The 22,880-nt window shown below is 41.5% G+C and overlaps 1 protein-coding gene across 1 annotated transcript in view; it reads right to left on the bottom strand.

Moving 5' to 3' along the window:
- The window catches only part of Itgbl1 (integrin subunit beta like 1), a 241,944-nt gene continuing 219,064 nt past the window's right edge, over positions 1-22,880 (bottom strand). The window contains exons 9-11 of the mRNA XM_027938908.2: positions 8,097-8,243; positions 1,376-1,489; positions 1-377 (exon numbers count right to left, since the gene is read on the bottom strand). Coding sequence (XP_027794709.2) covers positions 286-377; positions 1,376-1,489; positions 8,097-8,243 — 353 coding nt within the window. The 3' untranslated portion in view covers positions 1-285. The remainder of the gene's footprint in view (positions 378-1,375; positions 1,490-8,096; positions 8,244-22,880) is intronic.

Below are 22,880 nucleotides of genomic sequence, written 5' to 3'. Positions count from 1 at the left end.
TTGACCATCATAATTCTCAATAGACATTGCCAAATGCCTTCTGGGTGGCAAAAGTTCCCATGCTGAGAACCACTGGTGAAAGAAAAATTCTTTCAGTGTTTTTTATATCAGAGTTGGTTTAACACATTTTTAATGGGTACCCAGATTTCATTCAGGCGGTCAGAAATAGAAAAACATACAATAGTGTGTTTAATCTGTCCTAGTGGTGATTATACATGACTTCCTTTGCGTTAGGCATTCTAATTGCCTAGAAAAATAAGAATCCAGTCTTTGCTTATGGAGTTGTCAAGGATATTCTGTGCCAAGCCAGATTTCACACGCATTCCCATTCCATCCATCCCAGCATTCACAGTTTCCACAGCTACATATTCCATTCCCTGCAATAAAACACACATAGGCAGCATGATCAAAATGCACCAAAACACACTATTATAAACCAGACAGCCTATTAGCCCACTGTTTAACTTATTCTCTCTAGATACAATGCAGAGAGGATAGTAGTAGCAATGATCTTACTACTACATCTTATTAAGCAACAAAAAAGAAATTTGATCTTTCAAAGAATTGAGGCCATCTATTTGGTGCCATGATCTATGAATCAAATGGCAACCATCCTGAGTCACTCCAACTGGGCTACCATGTCACAACTGTGTTATCCTGTTATGTCTGACTTAAAATATCAAATTCCTTGACAGGCCAAGGAGTCAAGTATCCCAGGACTCTTAAGCATCAGGGAGGGGCAAAAATGATGTCTGCTTTAGTGACATACACAAACATCCCTCTCTGCCTTCAGCTAGAGGTGAGGACGGCAGATCGACATGTCCTCATTTCCCCTGTAACTTGCTCAACTAAGTGTATCTTATAACAAATTGTTAGGACTCAATTAGGGCCCCAATGGCTAGTACACAGCAAGCTTTTCTTACAGCTTGGCCCTGCCTCTCCTCCCCATTCATACAGATACATTCATCCTGTCCCCTGGAAAGAACCCAGCACACCAAGGAGGGGCACCTGGGTCCTGTGTAAAATAACACACCATTTCCTACACGATGCTCAAAATAAAATTGCCATCAAGAGGTTTCTTTTCTCTTTTCAATATATAATTGCATATGTATGAGTTTGTAGGGTGGGTTACCTTGTGGGAATTTCACAATGATCATATGATCTGGTTTCATTCTTTTGTATTCTTCTAGGCCTGGGAATAATGCCAATGCTCATTAAAAATGCCCACTTCCTCTTTCAGTCATTTCATATTAACAGTTGTCCCTTAATTATACAGAAGCTGTCCTGTCTGGTCACCTAAAGCATTGTTGGCAGGTGTCCCCTGGCTCTATTGCAGACTGTGGAGTAGAACAATTAGAAGAGCTCAATACTGCACCTGTACAAATGAGACCGTCATGTTTGTCGCAGTCTCTGTCATCACAGTCGCAAAGTTCCCCTGAAACGTACCATTCTTCAGCAGAACAGATGCACTTTCCACAATGGCAAGAACCTGAAACCACAAAGGGCATTACTCACTGTCACCAAATAACTGGAGGTTTCCATCTAGAATAGAACATCGTTGACACACTGACAATAGGCTTCTAATAACCTATCTTCCAAAGGTAAAAGTTTATTGAATAGCTGGCTTCTCGGAGGGGAGCTTTACTTACTGTAATTCATAAAGGTCATCCCGGAAAGCCTTCATTATGGATCTAGACAGTTGCAATTAGCCTTGAACAAATGTCCCGAGGCCCAGTCTGGTTGAAATGTCAATGAGAGCCTAACTGGCTGCTTCTTATAGATGTTCTCCCATAAAGGTGTTCAAAAATAGTTTTTTTTTCCTCCTGAATTAAATCATGTTTTTAAAGTGCCCATTCTTTAATGGAATCTAATAGTAAATTCTATTAAATGAGGATTTGTCTGATGATTAAAATAACCACTTAGATACTTGGCTAATAATTTTGGTTTTTTGTTTCCATGAGTTTCTTAGCATAGTAATGGTGAATACCTGCATGTGCGGTGGCCCGTTGTTACAGTGCTAACATGCACACACAGGCTTGTGTATGCTCGATTTATCAGATGTCACCCTCAGGATTTCCTGCTAGAATATAGACTAGCTATAAACCTTCAAAATCTTGAGACTATGGGGCTCTAGGTTCTATAAATTTTCCCACTATTTCACCCATTTCTCCTCTTTTTGCCTCCTGTCTAATTTTAACAATTTACTGCATGCTTATTAAAATATTTTATGCTACTGAGAAATAATTTAATTAATGGAATATTTAAAATCAAGAAAAAACTCTGAGTTCAATGATATTCCAAAGAGAAGAGTGTCCTCAGTTTAACCATCTTTCATGATGGATTGAAAACACCCACCCAGGGCACCACATTCCACCACAGCAAGAAAGATGACTTTAAAATTGAAAAGAACTGCGTCCCTTTCCTTGGTGGTGGCTCTTTCCCTTTTAAGAAATGATTATTGTTAAATTTCCCAAAATGAAAATCACCTGGACAGAATGTGAAATAGTGAAAGTATTTTCACATGGTTAACCAAAATTCCAAACTTGGTGAGGTCAAAACATTTTGGGAAATGGGCAGGAATATTTAAACATAGTAATTAAAAATGACTAACCACTTAGGTGATGAAAGCCATTAAGGAAATGCTCAATATTGGCTTGTTTTCCTGAGGGTCTAGGTTGACTTTCAGACTCTTGAGCAAAATACAGACATCGCTTTGCTCTTAGGAATGACTGGGAGTCATTCTGGCAGTTGCTCAGAACCCAGAGAGCTGGTCCTCCCAGGTTGGTCTGCAAAGAATGGTGTCCCCTTCTGGGTCTCATCCAGGTATACAGTGTTTCCATATTTTAGAAATTTATTTATCCCAATTTTAAAGACTAACTTTCAAATTTCTAGGCATGGGAATGTTCAACATTCAACTGCTTGCTTAAGAAATTAACCATTTGATATATCAGCACTTCATTGACTATCAGAGAAATTTTTTCAAAAGACACAAAATTTAGTATTTTAGGTTCCACAAGTGGAGGAAGATTAATTATTTGAAGAATCTGACTTTAATTTTTTTCTAAAATATTATCTTCCTTACATTGCAAAACTATTTCGACAATAGAAGCAAATGATTTCATGTCCATGATATTCGTGTATTACATCTATGCTACCTTTTTTTAATGGACCGCAATTCATGAAAAGATCTTACATTTTATCTTTACTTATCCCAACCCTGAATTTATTCTAAACACTACTCTTGCTTCTGGAATGCTCAGCTCTAGGCCTTAGCAAAGTACTCCCCTAAAACTGGGAAGCTCAGCTCAACTTGATATGGTATACATTGGTAGAGCATTTGATGAGTAAATTCCCATTCCAGAATCTTCTAGTCACCAAATACTTAGGATAAAAACCGAGGAATGATTTTGTATGTGCCATGAAACAGTAGCTTCCCTTGGTCAGCATTTTCCTGGCTGTGCTGTTCTCTCCTGTTTGTTAATACTCAATGCATCTCAGAGGTAGGAAATCCTGCTATTGCTTGTGTAACTAGGAATAGCACAGCATGTACTAATACATAGTGTGACCAATTATTAGGACTTATTACAGCACCTTTCTTGTAAAGTGCTCTGGCTGTTATCATCAATAACCAATAATGGGGAGTCAACTGTCCCTCTCTGCAAAGGGAAAAATTAAGGGAGAAGATTCTGACAGACATAGGCTGCAGGACTACTCCAAGGTGAGCAATTAATTGCTCAGCTCAGCTGGCTGGACCTGCTTACACCAGAGGCCCATCCCAGCCCAGCCGTAGGGAACAAGCAGCTGGCCCATCCTGGCAGGAGCCCTAGGGTGGTAAGTTCATGACTAAAACACCACTAATCCATCTGCTTTCTTTCTCAACATAAGGATCCTTAAGGATATTCCTATCCCCCTCTGTGCTTTTTGCTGGCTATCATTCATGGGAAATAAGCCACATTTTCTCATGTGTCTTCTGAGCACCCTTAGGATTTAAGAAAGGAAAATAAATGTACTTTTTTTTCCATGAGAATGGAAGAACAGAGAGGATAAGGGAATTGCCTAGGACCACTCAGGCAATAAACAACAGTTGAGATTTTAATCTGATTCCATCTGCTCTTTTGTGTGCTCTCCACCTGTGATGCCTCTCACCACAAAACCTTTCAAAGAGTTTCAAAAATGAGATGCTTGTTCCTACAGATGTGATGCGCCATATTGGGGAGGGGGCAATTAGAAGAATGGAAACTAGAACATCTCTTTTCCAGGGATGTGGGACAGGGGCTACTTGGCTGAGAAATAAGTGGTTGGGGTGTACTCTGGACTTCCTGGATAATGTGGGGCCCAAGAGGTTGTCAGTGGGAGGGTTAAAGGGGTCATTTAAAGACAGGTGTTTACAGCCATTGCCACACAACAGCATCCGTCCTTAAGAACATCAAGGTGATTGCCTGGATGGAGGTTGAGGTCACCAAGATAAAAATGCTATTGTGTCATTTGGATTCAAATAAATAAATCCCCCCCAAACCCAAAAACATGAATTATATCCTGTATTCTGTAAAGGTAGCTAAATTTAGGGGAGATCTCGACACTAAGCTCATCTCTCTTGGTTATTTATAAAAACAACCTGAGTCAAGGGCAAGGCCCCTCATTCATTGCCCCACCCCATCGCTACCCTTGGACTTTGTCTCATTCACGGAGCCTGAGAAAATGCTGCAACCCACACCCCAGCAGGCAGTTTCCACTACTGTACTAACGATTCCATCTGTTACGAAGGTCACAACAATGTATCTTGTTTTAAATTTTTCTATGGAGTGATTTATTGTCTTGGCTATAACTTTGTAAAGAAATAAAATGCTTTTTCTTCATCGTCTCCTGAGGTGACGGCTTTATTCACAGCTGGTGGCACGCACACAGGTGGTGGCACGTGGGCCTCCCGCGCCTCATGCTGTCAGTGGGTCAGGGCTGCTCGGTGGAGCACCAAGGTGATCACAGGCCTCCACTCACATGTTCCCCTCAGTGGGAGAAAGAAGACTCAAAGTCCTTTGGGACCCTCAGGTGAAGGGTTTTCATTTATAAATTCAAGAAAAGTTGTATGTAATTCAGACAAATCTGAGGAATTCATAAGGAAACCCAGCCCCAGAGAACAGGCTTCTCTTTTCTGCCACCATATTGAAGTCCTCTGTCTCGAGAGTTTCTTTCCTGTGGTTCTCAGGTGGAGTGAGTGTTGGCACTACCCCTGGGGATCAGGAATACCTGATATGCTCCCATTATCCTGGGTGCTTACAAAGGACCAGGCTCTGTGACCCCAGTGTCAACCCCTTTCTTCTCTAGAAGCACTAATGTTCCAGAAGAGGAGGAAGAAAGGAGACCTCAATATGCAGCTGCCGCAATATGCACCCCCCACTAACTGAAAGTCACAATGTGCAGCCTTGGGGAAGCTTTTACAATCCCTTTTGAACTTAAAGACTCTAAAGCACTCTTCCTATTGAAGGATAAACAAATAGTTTAAACAAATCTGCTTTCAACCCTTCATTGATCTCGGGAAATACATCCATCACCCAAAGCAAACAATTTGGAAAAGCATTAACCAGAGAGAGGTTTAGGGTTGGTTTGTTTTTCAGGAAATGCCTTTAAGTCAATATTTAGTCCACCTATTTTTTTTATTTTCTACATTTCCAATGCTTAAAAAATGTGAATCTCTCCTCAAACTCTAGTGAGTTTAATAAGGATGTTTCTTTCTTGAAGAGGAACAACTCTTTTTGTATGAAAGTCACTTTAGGACATGGACTGTTATTGCCCATGCTGGGGAGTCCAACTTGGTGAGTTCTTACTGTACTTGGAACTGAACATGACTCAGCCACGGCCTGCTTGTGGACACAGTTAATGCCTTGATGGGGTGTCTAGTAGCACACAGGTACACAGTGGTTGATTTTTGAAATAAACAAACAAGCTCACTCGTGTTTTAGTATCTGTGGGAATCCTCAGCCAGCAGAATGTTCTTAAACCTGGTGTTCTTATTCTAATGAAGCTGCCATTGTGGAAACCAAGTGAAAAGATATCCGAACCTTAGAGCTGTGTGTTTGGAGCTATGTGCAGGGAAAAAATCCCATGCAGAAAAGTTAGTTAGTGGATCTCAGTGTTTTCCATATGCAGGGCACTCCCCCCTGGCAGCACCTCCTCTGTCCCTCTTACTCACCCCGGCAGGGCAGATCTATCCCTACCTCTTTCTCACTTTTCTTCATCAGCCTCCTCCCTGATTCCTTCCCTTGGTCTCTTCTTTTTAACCTCTTTCCTCCTCCTTGATTCTCCCACACAGCTCGAATCTAACGCAGGGGTTTTCCAGGAGCAGAAGCCCCCTGGGAATAGAACTGGTGGAAGATTTGTTAGGGACTTCCAGTTGGATGGAATTTAATGGAAGAGTAAAAAGAAGGGCAGGGTGCTTGCTTTAAGCTCACCGAGTGCTGCTTGCCTGCACTAATGGCTTGAGGTTCAACCCGTGGCTTCTCTGCCTGAGTACTCTAAGCACAGTTCTTGAACACAGAATTCCTGGAAACCAAGGACACTGCTGTCTATGGAAGGGAGCACATTTGTATTCATTTTGGCCTTCCTCCCAGCACCAGAGGTGGTCACAGAGTCGATTTGCTTTAATGACTGAAGTGACACTAAAAGGCCTCTTTTGGGGCTGAGGCTGTAGCTCAGTGGTTAAGTGCTGGCTCCTATGTGTGAGGCACTGGGTTCAATCCTCTGCACCATGTAAACAGCTACAACTAAATAAGCATTTTTTTAAAGCCTCTTTCAGCTGCCTTTTGGGGAACACATTATCCATGGGGCATCGTGCTCTCTGAGCCCCTGATGTGCCATGGTGGCATCTCTGGTGGGGCTCCTTGTAGCACTGCTCAGTGCCTCTAACACACTTCTGCTTCACTGTGTCTTCTTCACAAAGAAATCACATGCTCATCCTGCTCCAGAGTCGGTTCTGAGGGTCCATGAAGCTCCTGCTAGCGCTCGGCTTGGTCTTCAGAGTTGGGTGCCTGTTCTGCCATGAGGCTGCTGAGCTACGAGGGGAGCTCCCTGAAAATCAGCACTCTGAGCTGTGCGGAGAACCCCTAAGACTCCTGTGGCTCCTGGGGATGGCAAAGAGGAACAGGGTGCCTCCTAGACAGATTTGGCTATGTGCCATGATAGCAGGATTTTAAAATCCCTTCAAGAACATGCTATAGAAAACACCAAATTGAGGTGCCCAAAACTTATTATCAGTCAATTCAGAGAAATTCCCTTCTGAATTTCCTTGGTGATGTATATGTGTGTGTATGGAGAGAGAGAGAGAGAGAGAGAGAGAGAGAGAGAGAGAGAGAGAGAGAGAGAGAGAAGGAAAAAGAGAGAAAGAGAATATGTATAAGTGTGTAAATGTGTTATTCAGTGTGGGTGTGGGGGGAGATTTGCTTTTTCCTCAAATCTATTTCTATAGTCAATATTTGATTGGGTTGTTGATTTATGTTCAATCAGCTTGTAGATTTTTCACCCCCTTGTTTAATTATTATCTATTTCCTTTAATTATTATCTATTTCCTTGCATTAGGACACACCTGCTTGCCTGGAACAATTTGATTTTTAGTCCAATGAAAATTGTACCAGAATTATAGGAAACACATACATTCTCTGTCCCTTTTATAAAAACAAATATTTATTTTCCCTTTCTGTCTTCCTCACATGCTATCCCCTACCCTCCTCCACCCACGTATCTATATAATTCTGGGCTGTCGTATTGCAGGGGTGAGCTCAACAATCCTCTTTGGCCCTTTTCTGTTCTGGATTCATTGGGTGCCTAGGATATACATGTGATTGTCATTTGTCTTTACAAAATTATTCATTCTGCTTTTTGCAGCTACAACTTTGCACATAAGTGAATGACAATCTTTGCATCAAAACCCTGTTGTGTATGTCATTATTTTAGATCCCCAACTTCCTGTGGCTAATGTTCAAGCTCTGAGTATGGGGCAGGCAGAGGACGCAGTGGCTTTCCTTTGCGCAAATTCATTGAAAGATGGCTGCTCCTTGCTGCTGGACAAACCATGCGTCAAAACAGACTCCAGCAGCGATACTCACCCTTCCCGGAGCACAATATGCCATCTGCTGATTCACACAGACTCCTGCTTTGTTCTTCTGTCATGTTACATTTCCACGGATGTTGGCAGAGCATGCCAAACCATCCTCTCTCACAGACACAGTGACCACAGGAGCATGTGCCATGGCCTGCAAAGCAACCACAGGGAGGGAGTGAGAGGAGGCGGGTGCACCGGAGCTTTAAGAAAAATATGACAGCCACAGGGTCTTACTGCCTATCACACAGACTTACTTTGTAATTGGATGTTTAGAGGGAGAAAGAGAAAGAGGAAGAAACAAGCTCTCTGGACTCCTAAGGAGAAGGGCTGCAAATTGAAATGGAAATACTACAGCCATCAAAGATACCTCACCTACGAGATTCCCCCTGCAACATTTCCCCTTTTGGAAATTTCCATGGTTTCTCTAAAAGGGTTGGTGCCAGTCAGAGCTTGGTGCCACCAAGCCCTTTCCTTCCAGCCCTAGGAGAGGTAATAAACCAGAAGTCAGTAAGATCAGCCACCCCAGCCTCTGAAAGACTATCACAACAGAGATCTAGCTTAATGTGGTACATTTGAATGCAGCACAGGAGACAGATTGAGAGAAGGAAACCTTGCAATAATTTAAAAGGGAATTATGCCATCCTGGTTTTGATCCAGAGTGCTTCCCCGCCTGCATTTTTCCAGTGTGACCTCTCAGTGCAGTTCTTCACTGTGCACACGACGACACCCGAGCCAATTTGCAAGGCCAGTCACTGTGTCATTGCTTGCAGCATTTATTAATTGCTCTCATATGGCTTACAAATAAAACCAAAAGCTTTTCAGTGTTATTTAACTGTTGCTTCTCTTGACATATACGAGTAAGAGCAGACAGAAGCATAGGTGACAGTGTCTTTCCATCAGTGCACAGAAGTTAAAGACAGCACGCAGCTTGGATTCACTTTTGCCCTTTTGTTTCTTCTTTTTGCTTTGGGTTATTGAAATGTTTCTCTCTTGCTGTATACACCACCTTGCACTTGTGGCAGTTACACACAGCCCTACACACGGGCTTAGTTGCTGCCACCCACGCTCCATTAGATTGCATGATTTTCCATTTTAATTTCTTGTTTCCACTCAGCTCTTTATTTCTTTCCCTGAAATCACTCTGAATCAGCCATTTCTCTGGAAAAGGTTTACTGAGTGTTTATGGAACAGAGCTTTTCACTAGGATCTGGTGGATATGAAATCAAACATGACCGACAATGTGATCCCTGCCCTTCTCCCAGGGATACACATCATCTTCACCCAGACTGACCTGCCTCTCTGTAGCTGCTTCTCTTGACCAGTGGCTCTGGTGGGAACTTCACGGATAAACCTTGCTTCTTTTGCTCTCCCTATACTCCTCTCTGTAAAGAGGGGTTTGTGGCCAATGCCTAATTGATTTGAATTCATCATTGTGATCAAGGGAACATAACCACCCATGAATCCAGGTAGTGGTTTTGCACAACACATGACCATCCCATACTTCTTCTGTCATGTCACGTTACGTCCAGAGTCCTCTGAACAAACAAGACACTTAGTGGGCTTTTCTTGTTGGTGTTTTCTTCAATTGCAGCAAATGATGCAGCTGTTTGTCTGACACTCCTGGGCACTTCCCCTTAAAAATCTCTCTCCCACTGGTTGTCATGAAACTGGACTCTCCTTGCCTCTTCAACCCTCCTCCTTTGTATCTATTTATTCTTGTCCTTGATTCCTTTTATCCAGATAGTTCACAAGTCCTGTTGAAACTACCTCCAACTTTTCCACTTCTATCACTATCAGAAACCTTTGAGAAGCCTTCCCATCACTTCTCTCTCCAATGTTCTCACTATCTGCTTCCTACAGCACAACTGTCACTCACATCAGGCTTGCTCTCTCTTCCTGCAGGACTCCCCAATTCTTGCAGCATGAAGTGCAATTCTTAGCCCCAAACCATTTCTCCCACCTTAACCCTTCTCCCTTTAACCTGCTGACCAATCTGTGCTCCCTGTACATTTCTCTTGCTTTTCTGACCCATGTCTTTGCAGAAGTAGGAAAGCCTTCCCTACTGTAGACATTCAGGTCCTGCTTGATTTTCAAAGCTCAGCAGAAGGGACGGCACCTCTTGAAAATTCCAACATCTGCAAGTGGAACTCATTGCTCTCCTCGGAATTTCTATATGACTTTATTTTTTTGCTTCCTTTGAAATTTGTTTGCCCTCCCCCTTGTGATTTTTAGCTATCTGTCAAATGAATCCATTACCTACCGGATTCCTTGAGAACAGTTGATTCTGACTCAACACTCAGAGCGGATCCTCAAAAACACGTATTAGATTGAGGTTATCTTTCTCAAAACAGTCTTCTCGTTTTCTTCACAAATCCAAACTGAGAGCCCTAAACTGATTCTAGGACATGCTTGCAGGACATTTGGTTAGTGGACTGTCATTGGAGGACAATGGAGAGTCTTTCAGATGCTATTTTACTTTTATTTTCCATAGAGTAGATCCAAGTTAGAAAGTCAGTGTTCCCTAGGGCTATTAGCTCAGTGAATACTTTTTAATTGATTATATCTTGGGTTCTCTGTTAAAACCAAAGTCCACTTAAAATGCAGTTTTACTTAATGAATTAAGTAAAAAGTGGTCATCTTTTGAGACAAATAATCTGGGGTAGAAGAATAGACAAATAAGCTTCCAGTACTTGTCCACCAAGCTGCAGACTCCTGGTATGTTTGTGTCTCTTGCTGACCCTGCATTGGTAAGAACTGTTATCAGTTGACATTATTGGAATAATTAAATCTTTAGTGCAGAAGAAGGCATTCTGCCTTTAATTTAGAATATCACAGGGAATGACTCAATGGCTCCTCACAACAAGCAATTTAATGTGAAATTTATGTGCAAGGAAATAGGAGATTGTTTTCCATTTATTGGCTCATTTATCACATCCTTCTACAAAGTTAAATTGGCAACTATCCCAGATGATCATCAAAATGCTTTGGTAGTTAAATATCCTGATTTGCCATTTATATGACTTCCCTTTACTTAAAATGTAATTAAAATACAACTTTCAATAGTCTCTTCTTTATGCACTCTAATAATTGAAGTCATCTATTCAAGAAATATTTGTTTGCACCAGGCATTTAACAGTTGAAGAAGTAATAGTGAATAAAGTAGGTACTGGTCCTGTTCTCATGGCACTAAGAAAGAAAAGTAACAACAGCAAAAAAAAAAAAAAATACATTTGCACTATAAATTATTTGAAGATGGTGCTATTGCATTTGAAAGTGAAAACACTGTTAATGAGGGTAGTCAGGCAGTGGTTGGCTGAGCAACACGCAAGGGCTGAGAAGGAGTCAGACAGCCAATGTTCTAGGAACACAGCCTAGAAATGCAAGTGAGAAGTCCTTGGGACGAGAAAGAACTTGACACGTTACAGGCAGCGAAGGCCAATGTGTTTCGAGAAAAATGAGTCCAAAAAATGGAACAAATAATAAATTTGGAGAGAGATTCAGGAATGAGCACATAGCCAACTGTTTACTCTTGGCAAAGAAATTAAATTTATTCTAAGAGGAATGGGAAAAGACAGGGCATTAAGCAAGAGAGCTGTGTGATATTATTAACAAATTGAAAACTCATTTTGGCAACTGAGTGGGATTAAGGTGTGTTAGGAGGAAGTGAGTCTGGAGAAACACAGAAGGCGATTGCTGACATCCACTCAAAAGGTGACAGAGGGTCAAAGTTGGGTGTGGCAGTGGAAGAGCAGAGAAGGGGATGGAGATGTCATCTGGTGGATGCCTATGGAATAGGCCATTGGATTGGGCATGGTAGGCGGGGGAAAGAAGAGACTGGCTTTCTGGCTAGAAAAACAATGTAAATAAAGACATGGAAGCTTCTGGGAGGAGAGGCTGGAGACAGGCTCTTTTCTGAACCTCCTGTGTTTGAGGTATTCTTAAGACAACCGAATCATAAGGTCAAATAAGCAGCTGGACACCAGCCTGGTGCTCAGAGAGCAGTGCATAGCACTGAAAGCTTTAGAGGAGAATGCGCTCACCCAGGAAGACAGGAGTCTTGTGAAACTGCAATATTAGTACCAGGGTGCAGAATGAGAAGTCAGGTTAAAAAAAAAAAAGTCCAGTATAGAAGGAGGAAAATAAGATTGTATTTTCTCATGAGATGACAAAAAGTGCCTAGAAAGGGGTTTTACTGTGTTTCCACTGGTTTCTGAAAATTTGAGTTAAAAAAACAAGAAAATAGAAGTAACCACGGTCAGCCTTTCCCAGACCAACACTCCTGCACTGACACAGGTCTGAGTGCCATGCCCAGGGTGGCAGAACTGTTGGAGAATCATCCAAGTACACCACCCACTGAGAAGAACCTCTTTTCTCCTGGAAAAAGTGACACTGCTGTCATTATAATAGAAAAGATCCATATAAAAGGACCCGCTGAGAGAACCAGCCTAATGAGCCCTGTGCATTGCCCTGAACCTGCCTTCACCTGCCTCACCACACCTTCACTGGGACAGTAGTTCTCCAGAGGCACAACTCCATCCATCCTTTCCCATCTACCTCATCCACATCTGCTTCTGTTCTCAGTGGTTTTCCTTATTGCCCTCCCTTCTTCCACATCAAAACATTCATCAAGAATGTCCTGGACTTGAATTGTCCAATATAATACTGTCACTATCCCCAAATGACTACTTAATTTATATAGTGAAGCAAAGTTCAGCTACTTTTCAGGTGCTAAAATAGCGAGCACTTGTGGCAAGTGGCTATTTTGTGAAACAATGCAGATATAGAATACTCCTGTCTTCTTTAAGAGTTCTCTTACTCTAGGTAATGGCCTTTTCCAGTGAAATTCACTAGCTCCCAGGCACACTTCCTTAAAGCACTGCAATGTCCTCAGGAAAATGACCTCTGAAGGAATATTAATTGGATCAAAGACTACACATTGTTTCTCCCCTTCTTCATATTAGTGAGCCCTTCATTATTTTCAAGGAGGTAACAACACACCTATCTGGGCAGTTTTTGACTACCCAGGTTCTTTTTGACCCAGAGGTACTCATATGACCGTACAGCTAACAAATGAAAAATAGGAGAAAATTCCTGGTGAGATGTCCAGAAAACTGTTGTTTCCCCAAGGCAATTGGAAACACTTAGCCACTAAGTGTCCTTGGCTTTTTCCTTTTTCTTACCATTTCTTTTTTTTCCCTGAAAGATGGGCTATCAGTGAACATGACAATATGACTCATATTTTCTGGAAGGGCAGGGCAAGGGTCAGGGTCACCTGAGCATTCTCAGGCTGCCACGTCACCATCTCCCCCTGCAGTGAAAACCTGCAGAAACATTACTTGCATCAGGCATCCTGAGCCAAACATGGTCCCAGCTGACACACTGACAAATTCAGGAAAGTTTCATGATTTCAAGGTGTGATTGGGAAGACAATCTTCTGCTGCTGCATTGCCATCTCTGGTCTGAGGTCTCCCTCAACGTAAGAAACCATCCATGTCCCGCAGTCCCTGACCTCACACACTCAGGCTGCACGATTTCCTTCAAATTGCAGCTATGAACTCGAGAACTCCCTGAAGAAATGGGAACTGATTGTGTAATTAAGAGGTGGCTCTTCATTATCCCTTCTTGCTTCTTAAATTGGACTCCTGGGCAGCTATTCCAGGAGCAGAGAAGAAAGAAGAAAAGCAATAAGCAGCCTGCTTCTTATTCTCACCCTGGGTATGTGAAGGGCAGGAGGGAAGTCTCTGATTGGGCTTATATTAGGCTAAAAATTAAATACACATGAGCCAGCATGTGAATATATTTTCTTTATGGCATCTTAAAACCATACATCACTGAAAATGAATAAATCTTAGGAACTATCACTCTAGAGGAAGCTTTTTTTCCAATAATGACTTATTTAATAAGAAATCCATTTGTCTATAGGCCACATACATTATTATTGTTAATAAAAACGTTTAGAGAGAATCCACATATGGTCTAGGCTGATTGAACATGACTCACAAACAAGCTAATTAAATGAAGAGCTGTGTTGCTTCATGCTGATTTTCTCTTTGCCAATCATATTCAGGACTCTTTTTGAGGCTGTAATTTTGGAGCAGTCAAAACTGAACTGCTCAAAATTATGAAATTAGTTACATTCACCTTCAGGTATAATTGCAAATTTATCCCATTCGACCTGTGCTGACTTATTCATCCTTAGCTCTCTTGTTAGAAAGATGGATAAACAAGGTTGGCTCTTGGCTCTCATGTGCCTGCCGAGTAGGTGGGTTTATGGATGTTTTTAGTTTTACTTATTGGCTTGTTGCTAAAATGCTCACCTGCCCCACTCTGGAGTCTAGGACCATGCTTTGCTTTCTGACAACACATTGGCTATACAGAGTTTTAGACCATTTCTCCTGGTGAAAGGCCACAGAAACTCTGAATCAGGGTCCGGTTGGTAAACTGAGAAAACTATCCAAATTAGTGATTCTCAGTTTTGTTCTCTGAAGCTAAACAGAAAGGATGATGTTTATGTGTTTCACACTTGAATATTAATAAGGTTTGTTCATCATTGGCTGACAGTGACCGGGGGCAGCTAATTGCTATGGAAAAATTATCTGCAACTCCCTCCATGAGGTACAGAATTGGTGACTCTATAATTCCAGCCTCCTTCCAAAATGCTGGGCAGCTAAGGCTTCAAGGCAATGGGGCTGACGTACTGCTCTTTCCTGTCACGCAGATGGCCATGTCCTTCCTTCATTCTCCATTACAGAATGGAAACATCTGTTGGAATGTCCACCTGGTACACAGAATCAGGAACGATTCATTCCTTATGCCTCATTCTTATCATAAATCCAAAAAGGTTACATAATTATACTTCTTGTGCAAATGAGTAAATCAATGCAGACAAGGCAAATGACCTGTCCAAGTTTCTACAGCTAGAAAAAAAAAAAAAACGGAACTAGAATTCAAATCCTGGTCTGTCTAAATATGATGTCCCCACTCAACTTGCAGCATGGCACTGTCTCACTTAGCTTAAAAGGAAATGGTTGCTTCTACTCAAATGTTACATGAAAACATGCAGACAAGTACAGTATATGTATTTGTATATATGTGTACACACACACAGATAGATACATATAGATATCAATGCAACTGAGCATGCTCTATACACAAATTATCAAAATATCCAATGAAGATTCGCAGATCTAGATTTTAAAAAAGTTCTTCTCCCCAATGAAAGCCTGGAAAACATACAACAAAACGTCAATGGATATTATTTTTGGAAGATTGACGTATATGTAATTTTTACTTTGTTTTTTTTTTTCTTATATTTTTGATTTTTATATATTGAAAATAACATTAATTTAAAGATTAATTTAAGGTCCTACTAACTAAAGATGAATAAAGAATGATAAGTGGATAAAATAAAGAATTTATGTTATTCATAATAATGAATAGTGTGAAAATAAATCCTTCCCAAGGATGGTTCCAAGAACAGCTGAAAAGAGCTCTGGATGCAAGAAAACAAAATACATTTCATAACAATTATATTTCCACTTCTGTGATGTGGCCTAGCCTTGCTGGGGCCTAAAACGATCTGCATGTCTCATTCCCACACATCCAAATATCAGCTGTTCAAGGTCCAAGTCAAATGCAATTGCTACTTGAAGTGTTTTCTCATTCCAAATTGGAAAATCTTTGCCTTTCTCTTCCTACTGAACTCATTTGTGACTCCCTTAAGTTTTATTTTAGTTAAAGAAAGTTCTTGCAGGTCTTTTATCCTAAGTTTAAAAACACAATGAGCTGAGGGAGGGATGGGGAGGACCAAAGGGGAGAAGGCTGCTTACATCCACAAGAACCAGACAGACTTCCCCAATACGATGACTGGGAAAGATAGTGGAAGAAAGGCACAGCTGGAGTTTTTCAGGGGAAGTGAAGAAAAGGATCATGCAGGTAAGAGGAACAGAATCACAGTACACCCAAGACTTCTGTCTCTGTTGCCCTCCATGAAGGAAAGATGTTTTTAATAAATGGAGACATCGGTACAAGAAAAGCACAGATTCCTTCCCTCATTCGATTGCTCAAACCTGGGATCTACCCTGACTTCATCCTGCTCCTCACATCATTCAATCACAAATTCCCATAAATTCTTTCCTTAGGTTCAACTAAGCATTCAGATTGACCCTTCACCCTAGTTTCCTTTGAAGGATATGGCACAGGACCCAGGTCCTACCAGCAGGGTGGCACCAGACATCAGACAGTGTTCCTCATCCCTTCCCGTTGCCTAGGGAGGGCCTTCTCTTCAGTTAACAGGTGCGTGCAGACCAGACCCACGTTGCACAGATGTTGAGGATTCTCTGGCTCAGAACAAGCCTCATAGCCTTCTGAGCCGAAGTCTCTCCTGATGGTTCTTTAAGTAGAGCCTTTGTCAACATACCTATTGACAGAGGCATGGGACTTACAGAAAGGAAAAGCACGATGTTTTCATCAACCCTTTATGTGAATTCATAATCACTGCTGATCTAGTTGAAATTTATCCATCCTAGGTCAACATCACCATGAGCAAGATTGCCTGAAAACTTTGGCCTGCTCCCACTTTTTCTGTGTCCAGGAAACCAGAGCTAAGACTTCAACAGAGGATGGGAGTCTCTTGAAGCAGGGTGAAGGGTTTGCTCAGCCTGTTGTCCACACTGTTTCTGATCCTTTCTCCAAGCATCCTGGTGGCTCCATCTCTACCGTCCTCCTTCTAGACAGTGCACCTCCATCTCTCACCAGGGCTCATCTCCTCACATCCACATTCCCCACCAAACCCAACCCCCTACATACACATGCTCCCTCTGGCAATCCGTATTTCACTGGACAGCCAGAGGTACCTTTTAGAATATGATGTTGATGTTATTGTCTTGTTTAACTCCTTCTTTGGTTTCCTGTTGTCCTTTGAGTGAAGCTCCTAGTCGTTTGCAAATTTACAAAATCTGTCACACTCTTTTCTGCTTTCTAATCTTGAGTCACTCTGGGTTTCTCTCCACTCCTCAAACACATCGTCCTCTTTCTTTCCTGCTCTCTGAATGCTGTGTCACCCTTGTCACTTCAGCCCCTTGGCCAAGTCCATGCATCCCATTACTACCAAGCATGGCTGATGTGCTGGTGAGTTCATGAAAGCACATCGTCTACAGCAAATGATCTCTACCTGGAGAGGAAGGCATTGGAGAAGCCTCCCCCAGCCTCCAGTCTATGTTCAGTTTCCCCATTGTGTATGCTGCCTCGGGACTAGAGCCCCTCTTCAAACCTTTAACCTGTTGGCATCCCTTTGTTAATGTCCCCTGTCAAGCTCAACTATCAGCTTTAAGACAACAGATACTATTGTGATCCTGCTCCCACCGAATCTTCAATGTTGACAAACAGTGGGTACTAAATAAATATTTGCCAAATTAAAATAAATAGCCGGTTAACCAGACTACAGGAATTTTCATATAAAAATATTTAGTTAGAAATTTAAAGAAGAATCTGAAGCCCAGAAGAATGATGGATGCTAAGAAACCATCTTCAGAGATATTGGCTTCAAGATAAAAGTGAAAGAGGCTGAGATTATTCCAGGGCAACAGACATGCAGAAAAGACTTCCAGAAATCAATTCCAGGGAAACACTAAGATATGGGTAAGCTACTGCCTGTGAGCAACAAAAAGCAATAAAGCAATCGTGAGAAACACAAGAAAAGAAATACGTTGGAAGGTGTGCCTGAAGCCCAGGGAGGGTGAAATTTCATGGGGATTTAGGGAGGTGTAAGCTACAACTCTATGCTAAGAAGTGGTGGTCACATGGAATGAGAACTTAAATTGCCTATGATTTGGGCAACTAGTCCAACTAACCTCAGGCAGAGTCAGTGATGCAGAATGGTGAGAAACAGAGCAAGTTTCCATGGACTAACCCAAGAGAAAGGCAAGCATACAAGTCAGAGGCAATGGCATCAAGTAGATGATATATATATATATATATATATATATATATATATATATATATATATATATATATATATATCTTGTAGATAGAAATAGATAGATAGAAATAGACTGATAGATTTATAGTTCGAAATAGATTGACAGATTTATAGTTTAGATATTAGATGTCCCCCAAGAGCTTATGTGTGAGACGATGCCAGAAAGTTTAGAGGTGAAATGATTGGATTATAAGGACTTTAACCTAGTCAGTGCATTAATCCACTAATCAGGATTAACTGGGTGGTAACTTGGCAGGTGGGGTATGGATGAGGAGGTGGGTCCCTTGGGGAGTAAATTTGGGGTATATATTTTGTCCCTGGAAGCAGAAGACTCTCTCTGCTTCCTGGTTGCTATGTCCTAAGCTGCTTTCCACATCCATGCCCTTCCAACAGGATGCCCTACCTTATCTTGAGCCCAGAACAAAGGAAGAAGCCATGTATGAACCTCTGAAACTGTGAGCCCCAAATAAAATTTCCCTCCTCTAAAATTGCTTTTGTCAGGTCTTTTGGTCACAGTGGTGGAAAAGCTGCCTAAAACATGTACTAAACAAGACAGAATTTTTTGTATGTGATTGGATTTTTTTTATATCAACTGAGGAATATGGAAATGTTGTGGCTTGCAGACTCCTGATGGCCTATGTCTTCCTAATGGTGCCCCTGAACACTTGAGCAGATCCACAGAAAGCTTCCCTCTACCATAGAAGGTGCACTATTTAGCAAGAGCTGCTTAAACACTATGGAGATGGATGGTATTCTGCTGTTTTGGTTTGGCAGCTTAGGTTTTGCACATAAGAAGAAAGTCTATTTCATACAAAAAGAATAGAAAGGTATAATCATCCATGCCATCCAAAACTGAAGACCAGACCATCATAGATATATTGTACATTGCACTTCTGTATATGTATTTAATAAGGGTGATCTAATATATGCATTTAATATATGTAAGGGTAATCTACATGTGTATGGCACACTTATGTGCCAGGTACTGTCCTAATATTTTAATATGCGTCAATTTCTTTAATTTCACAACAATCCTACAAGATATGTTATTATCATTTTATAGATGAAAAATAGAGGTTATATCAATTTCTGAAGCCCTATATATAGTAAGGGGCCTCAGGAAGAGCAGGGATGTACCCAAGAAAACCTGGCTTTAGCCTGATGCACTGTCAATATGCTAAGTAAATGCTTAAGACAAGCATGGGAATTTGTAACCTCCTTACCATTTGGTTTGCTATGTTGTATACTTCACTGCTAAAATTGCTATGGATTGAAACATGCTCAATAATGTAATGTCCCTTTTATTTTCTTTGCAAAGATAGCCACGGCCTAGAAGGAATTCAATACCATAATAGCCAAGGCCCCTATAGTCCTTTCCATAAAGCAATGAGCAGAAAATAGAGGAATTAAAACCACATTATCTTTACCAGCTGCCTTAAAGAAACCACAACTTGAAGGTAAGTGCAAAGCTAAAGTGAGAGGCACTGGTACCCTTTCCAGTGCAGTTTAATATGAATTACAGTTGATTTTCTCTAATCCCAGATTTTATATTTGCAACTTCACTCATTCACTAACACTTATTTGCAACACTAAAACCATACTCGCAGAGCCATCCCAGGCATTTGAGAACTCAGTAGCGTGGTGAAATACCTGACTTGCCTGTGCCTCACATTCCCAGTTAAAATCAAAGAGGGTCACGCTCCACCATCCTTTTCCAGCTCTGTCCTAAATATGTGTCTTTCTCATGGTTTATGTTTTTCACATTCTCATGCTTTTTGATGGTGTCAGGTGGCCCCAGGCATAGTGTTGAAGTGCTGCCCAGGGTTTCTAAGTTCAAGAAGGCTGTGCCATGCCTTGCAGAGAAAATACATGTGCTAGATCAGCCTTTTTCAGGCCTGAGTTTATAGAGATGCTGGCCTTGAGTTCAATGCTAATGAATCAATTATGTATTAGATAAGGTGTCTTTACCCAGAAACAGAAGTAAAACACTTCATTATTGATCAGTTGATGCAAACATTGTGACCACAGGCAGGAACTGATGCCGTGTTTGTTATCCCAGTGTTCAGGGTGACCTTTTAGAATGTAACTGCCAAAAAGAGCAAGAACTGACTGTATCTTGGGCTTTTGTTGTGGAGGAGTGCTCTGCAGAGCACCTGAATGGGATGCTGAGTTCTACGTGCCATTCCTACCTCTGTATTTCTCATGATGAACTTGACCAGGCTGTTGTGAAGCATCTCTCTCTCCAGGAACTATCCCTGTCCAAGCAACAGGACTCGGAGGAGTGTGCAAAAGTGTGTGCACAGGCCTTGTGTCAAGTCTATGGCAGAGTGCAAGGTTCTGGGCTCTCACCTGAGTCAGTTACTTAAGGGACTCCTGTGAGCCAGGACAAGGTAAGTGAAGCACACGTTGTTACATATAAACAATCTTTTTAAATATTGGTGTCATCCTAACCCCAAATTTTTCAGAAGGCATCATTAGAGAATCAAAGTAAATTTTAATAATAATAATAATGTGAAATATTTTCAAGGGAAATATCCAGTACTTGTTTCCTTTACGAATTTGGAAAGAATTAAGTATCCAAAGATCTTTGGGTTGATACAATGCTTTTGTTAAAATCTAAAGTACAAAATAAATAAATATGTGGTTCTTAGAGTTAGTTTAAGTAGTAGACTAAGAAGTAACCTGATGGTAGTGATCCAAGATGGTCTGCATATCTGGTTATATTGACCGGCTGCAGGAGGATCACTCTCTTCTGCTACCTAGGAGCCGAGCAAAGACCTACCTGGACTTGCAAATAAGTTCATCCTCTGACAGTTATGTTCCATGGCACCACCGAAGCATCAACCCCCAAGGAAATAGTCTCTGTGTGTTTGAATAAGTATCTACTAAATTTTAATCAAGGTTTTACAAGGATGGGGTTGATAGCTTGTCTATGGATATTGTCTAACCTATTGTTAACTCCTGGGTAAGAGTGGACGGGACAGCTGTCAAAATCTAGATGGTGTTCAAAGAATAAGAACTTGTGAGTGTGTGTGCTGCAGGACCCAGAGAACACTCCCAGGCCCTCCGACACATGACTGTGTTCCTTTGGAAAGGATATTGTGGCAGTGGCAGTCAGACACACCCGCATCCCTTCATCCTTGTTGTTCAGTGACTCCTACTAGGTGCCACAAAGCCTTTGCCAGACACAGGACCATGCTCTAAGAACACACCTGTCAGGCATGCTGATGTGGCAGGGGAATAAACACCTGCTAGAAATGGTCATTAGGGAACCACTGATAGATACTTGAGGATTGTGTCTCACACAGGATCCCAGAGCTTCAACCCTGTGCTGAGTTGAAGCCCCAGGTGACCATGTGACTGCACTGACCACGTGACTTTCATAGACTGCTTCCTCCTTCCTGCCACAGCTCTCTCACCAGCATTTCCCAGCACCTTTTCCATAAAGCACAGCCAAATCCTTGTCTCAGCATCTGAGTTTCTATAGGGTTTCCCTACAGAGTTCCAATCTCCACTTCTCACTGCAAATCAAGTGACTGGTGTTCTGCTTTATGTACTGTACTTCACAAGTTTGGTTCATGAAGGTCCATCCCTGAGGTTCACAAGGAACTCTGCAAAGATGGACACTGTGGACACATTGGATGTGCAGCACCAACACATTAGACAGCTTTATGCTGCTGTGACCAAAATACCTGACAAAAGTAACTTAGGAGGAAAGATTCATTTTGGCTCATGGCTTCAGAGGTTTTAATCCTTAGACAGCCAACTCCATTGCTCTGGGCCTGAGGAGAGGCACAGCATGATAGTGGAAGGGTGTGGTGGAGAAGCACTGCTCACTCATGGCAGCCAGGAAGCACAGATACAGAGAGAGACAGACAGGAAGTGGCCAGACAGGAAGTGGGAACCTGCTTCCTCAGGCCATACCCCATCTGCCTATAAGTCCAATCAAACTATTAATCCTTCAAATCCACTGAGGAGGTTTAAGTCCTGATAATCCAATCAGTTCAACTCTGAACATCACGAAATTGCCTAACACATGGGATTTGGGGGGAACATTCCAGATTCAAACCATAACAGCAGAAAATCGGTAAAATAAGAACACTTTGTGAGCTGCTGTCTCACCCAATCAACATCTGATCTCATCTAATAGGAAGGCTGATTTGTTTTTACTTTATTTATTCCCCAAAGTTGGACATAAATAGAGTTTTATGTAGGGAAACACGATTTGATGGGTATAGAGATTTAACTGGTTTTAACAGAATTAACCATTTCTACCAAGTCACAAAATGTTGGGCCAAGAGGCCCATGTGGACTAATACTGCACAACAGAAAGAAGGACAACAAGAACAAGAGAACCAGACAAGCATATGGAACTTTCCAGGTGTCCCACTGTCTTTATATATAATGTTGTGAAAATTAAATGAATTAATATATATTCTGTGCTTTATGAACAAAAAATAACTACAATATGCATAGACAATTCTGATAACCAATACTAGTGAAGGGAGGAACTAACCTAAAAATAATGTTGATATAATGTGGACAGTCTGGTGTCACTGAGGCACAGGGACTGATCTGATCTACACAGCAGAGCTCATGTCCTGGGTCTGCCACTCTTTAGTTAGGGGACATGAGCTTCTCCAGCCTCACTCAAATTCCCATATGTGAAATGAAGAGAGTAGAAGTAATCTCTTAGGATGGATGCACAGCGTAAGACAAACCTCCAGCACCACAGATATTTAAAAGGGCTTTTCCTCATGTCCCATCTCACAGGGAAAGAAAAGAAGAAAATATTTCCCATCAAATTGT

This window comes from Marmota flaviventris, chromosome 4 (assembly GCF_047511675.1).
Source record: "Marmota flaviventris isolate mMarFla1 chromosome 4, mMarFla1.hap1, whole genome shotgun sequence".
Classification (NCBI taxonomy): domain Eukaryota; kingdom Metazoa; phylum Chordata; class Mammalia; order Rodentia; family Sciuridae; genus Marmota; species Marmota flaviventris.
Note: the sequence above shows the minus strand (reverse complement) of the source record. Positions and strands in the feature narration are given on the sequence as shown.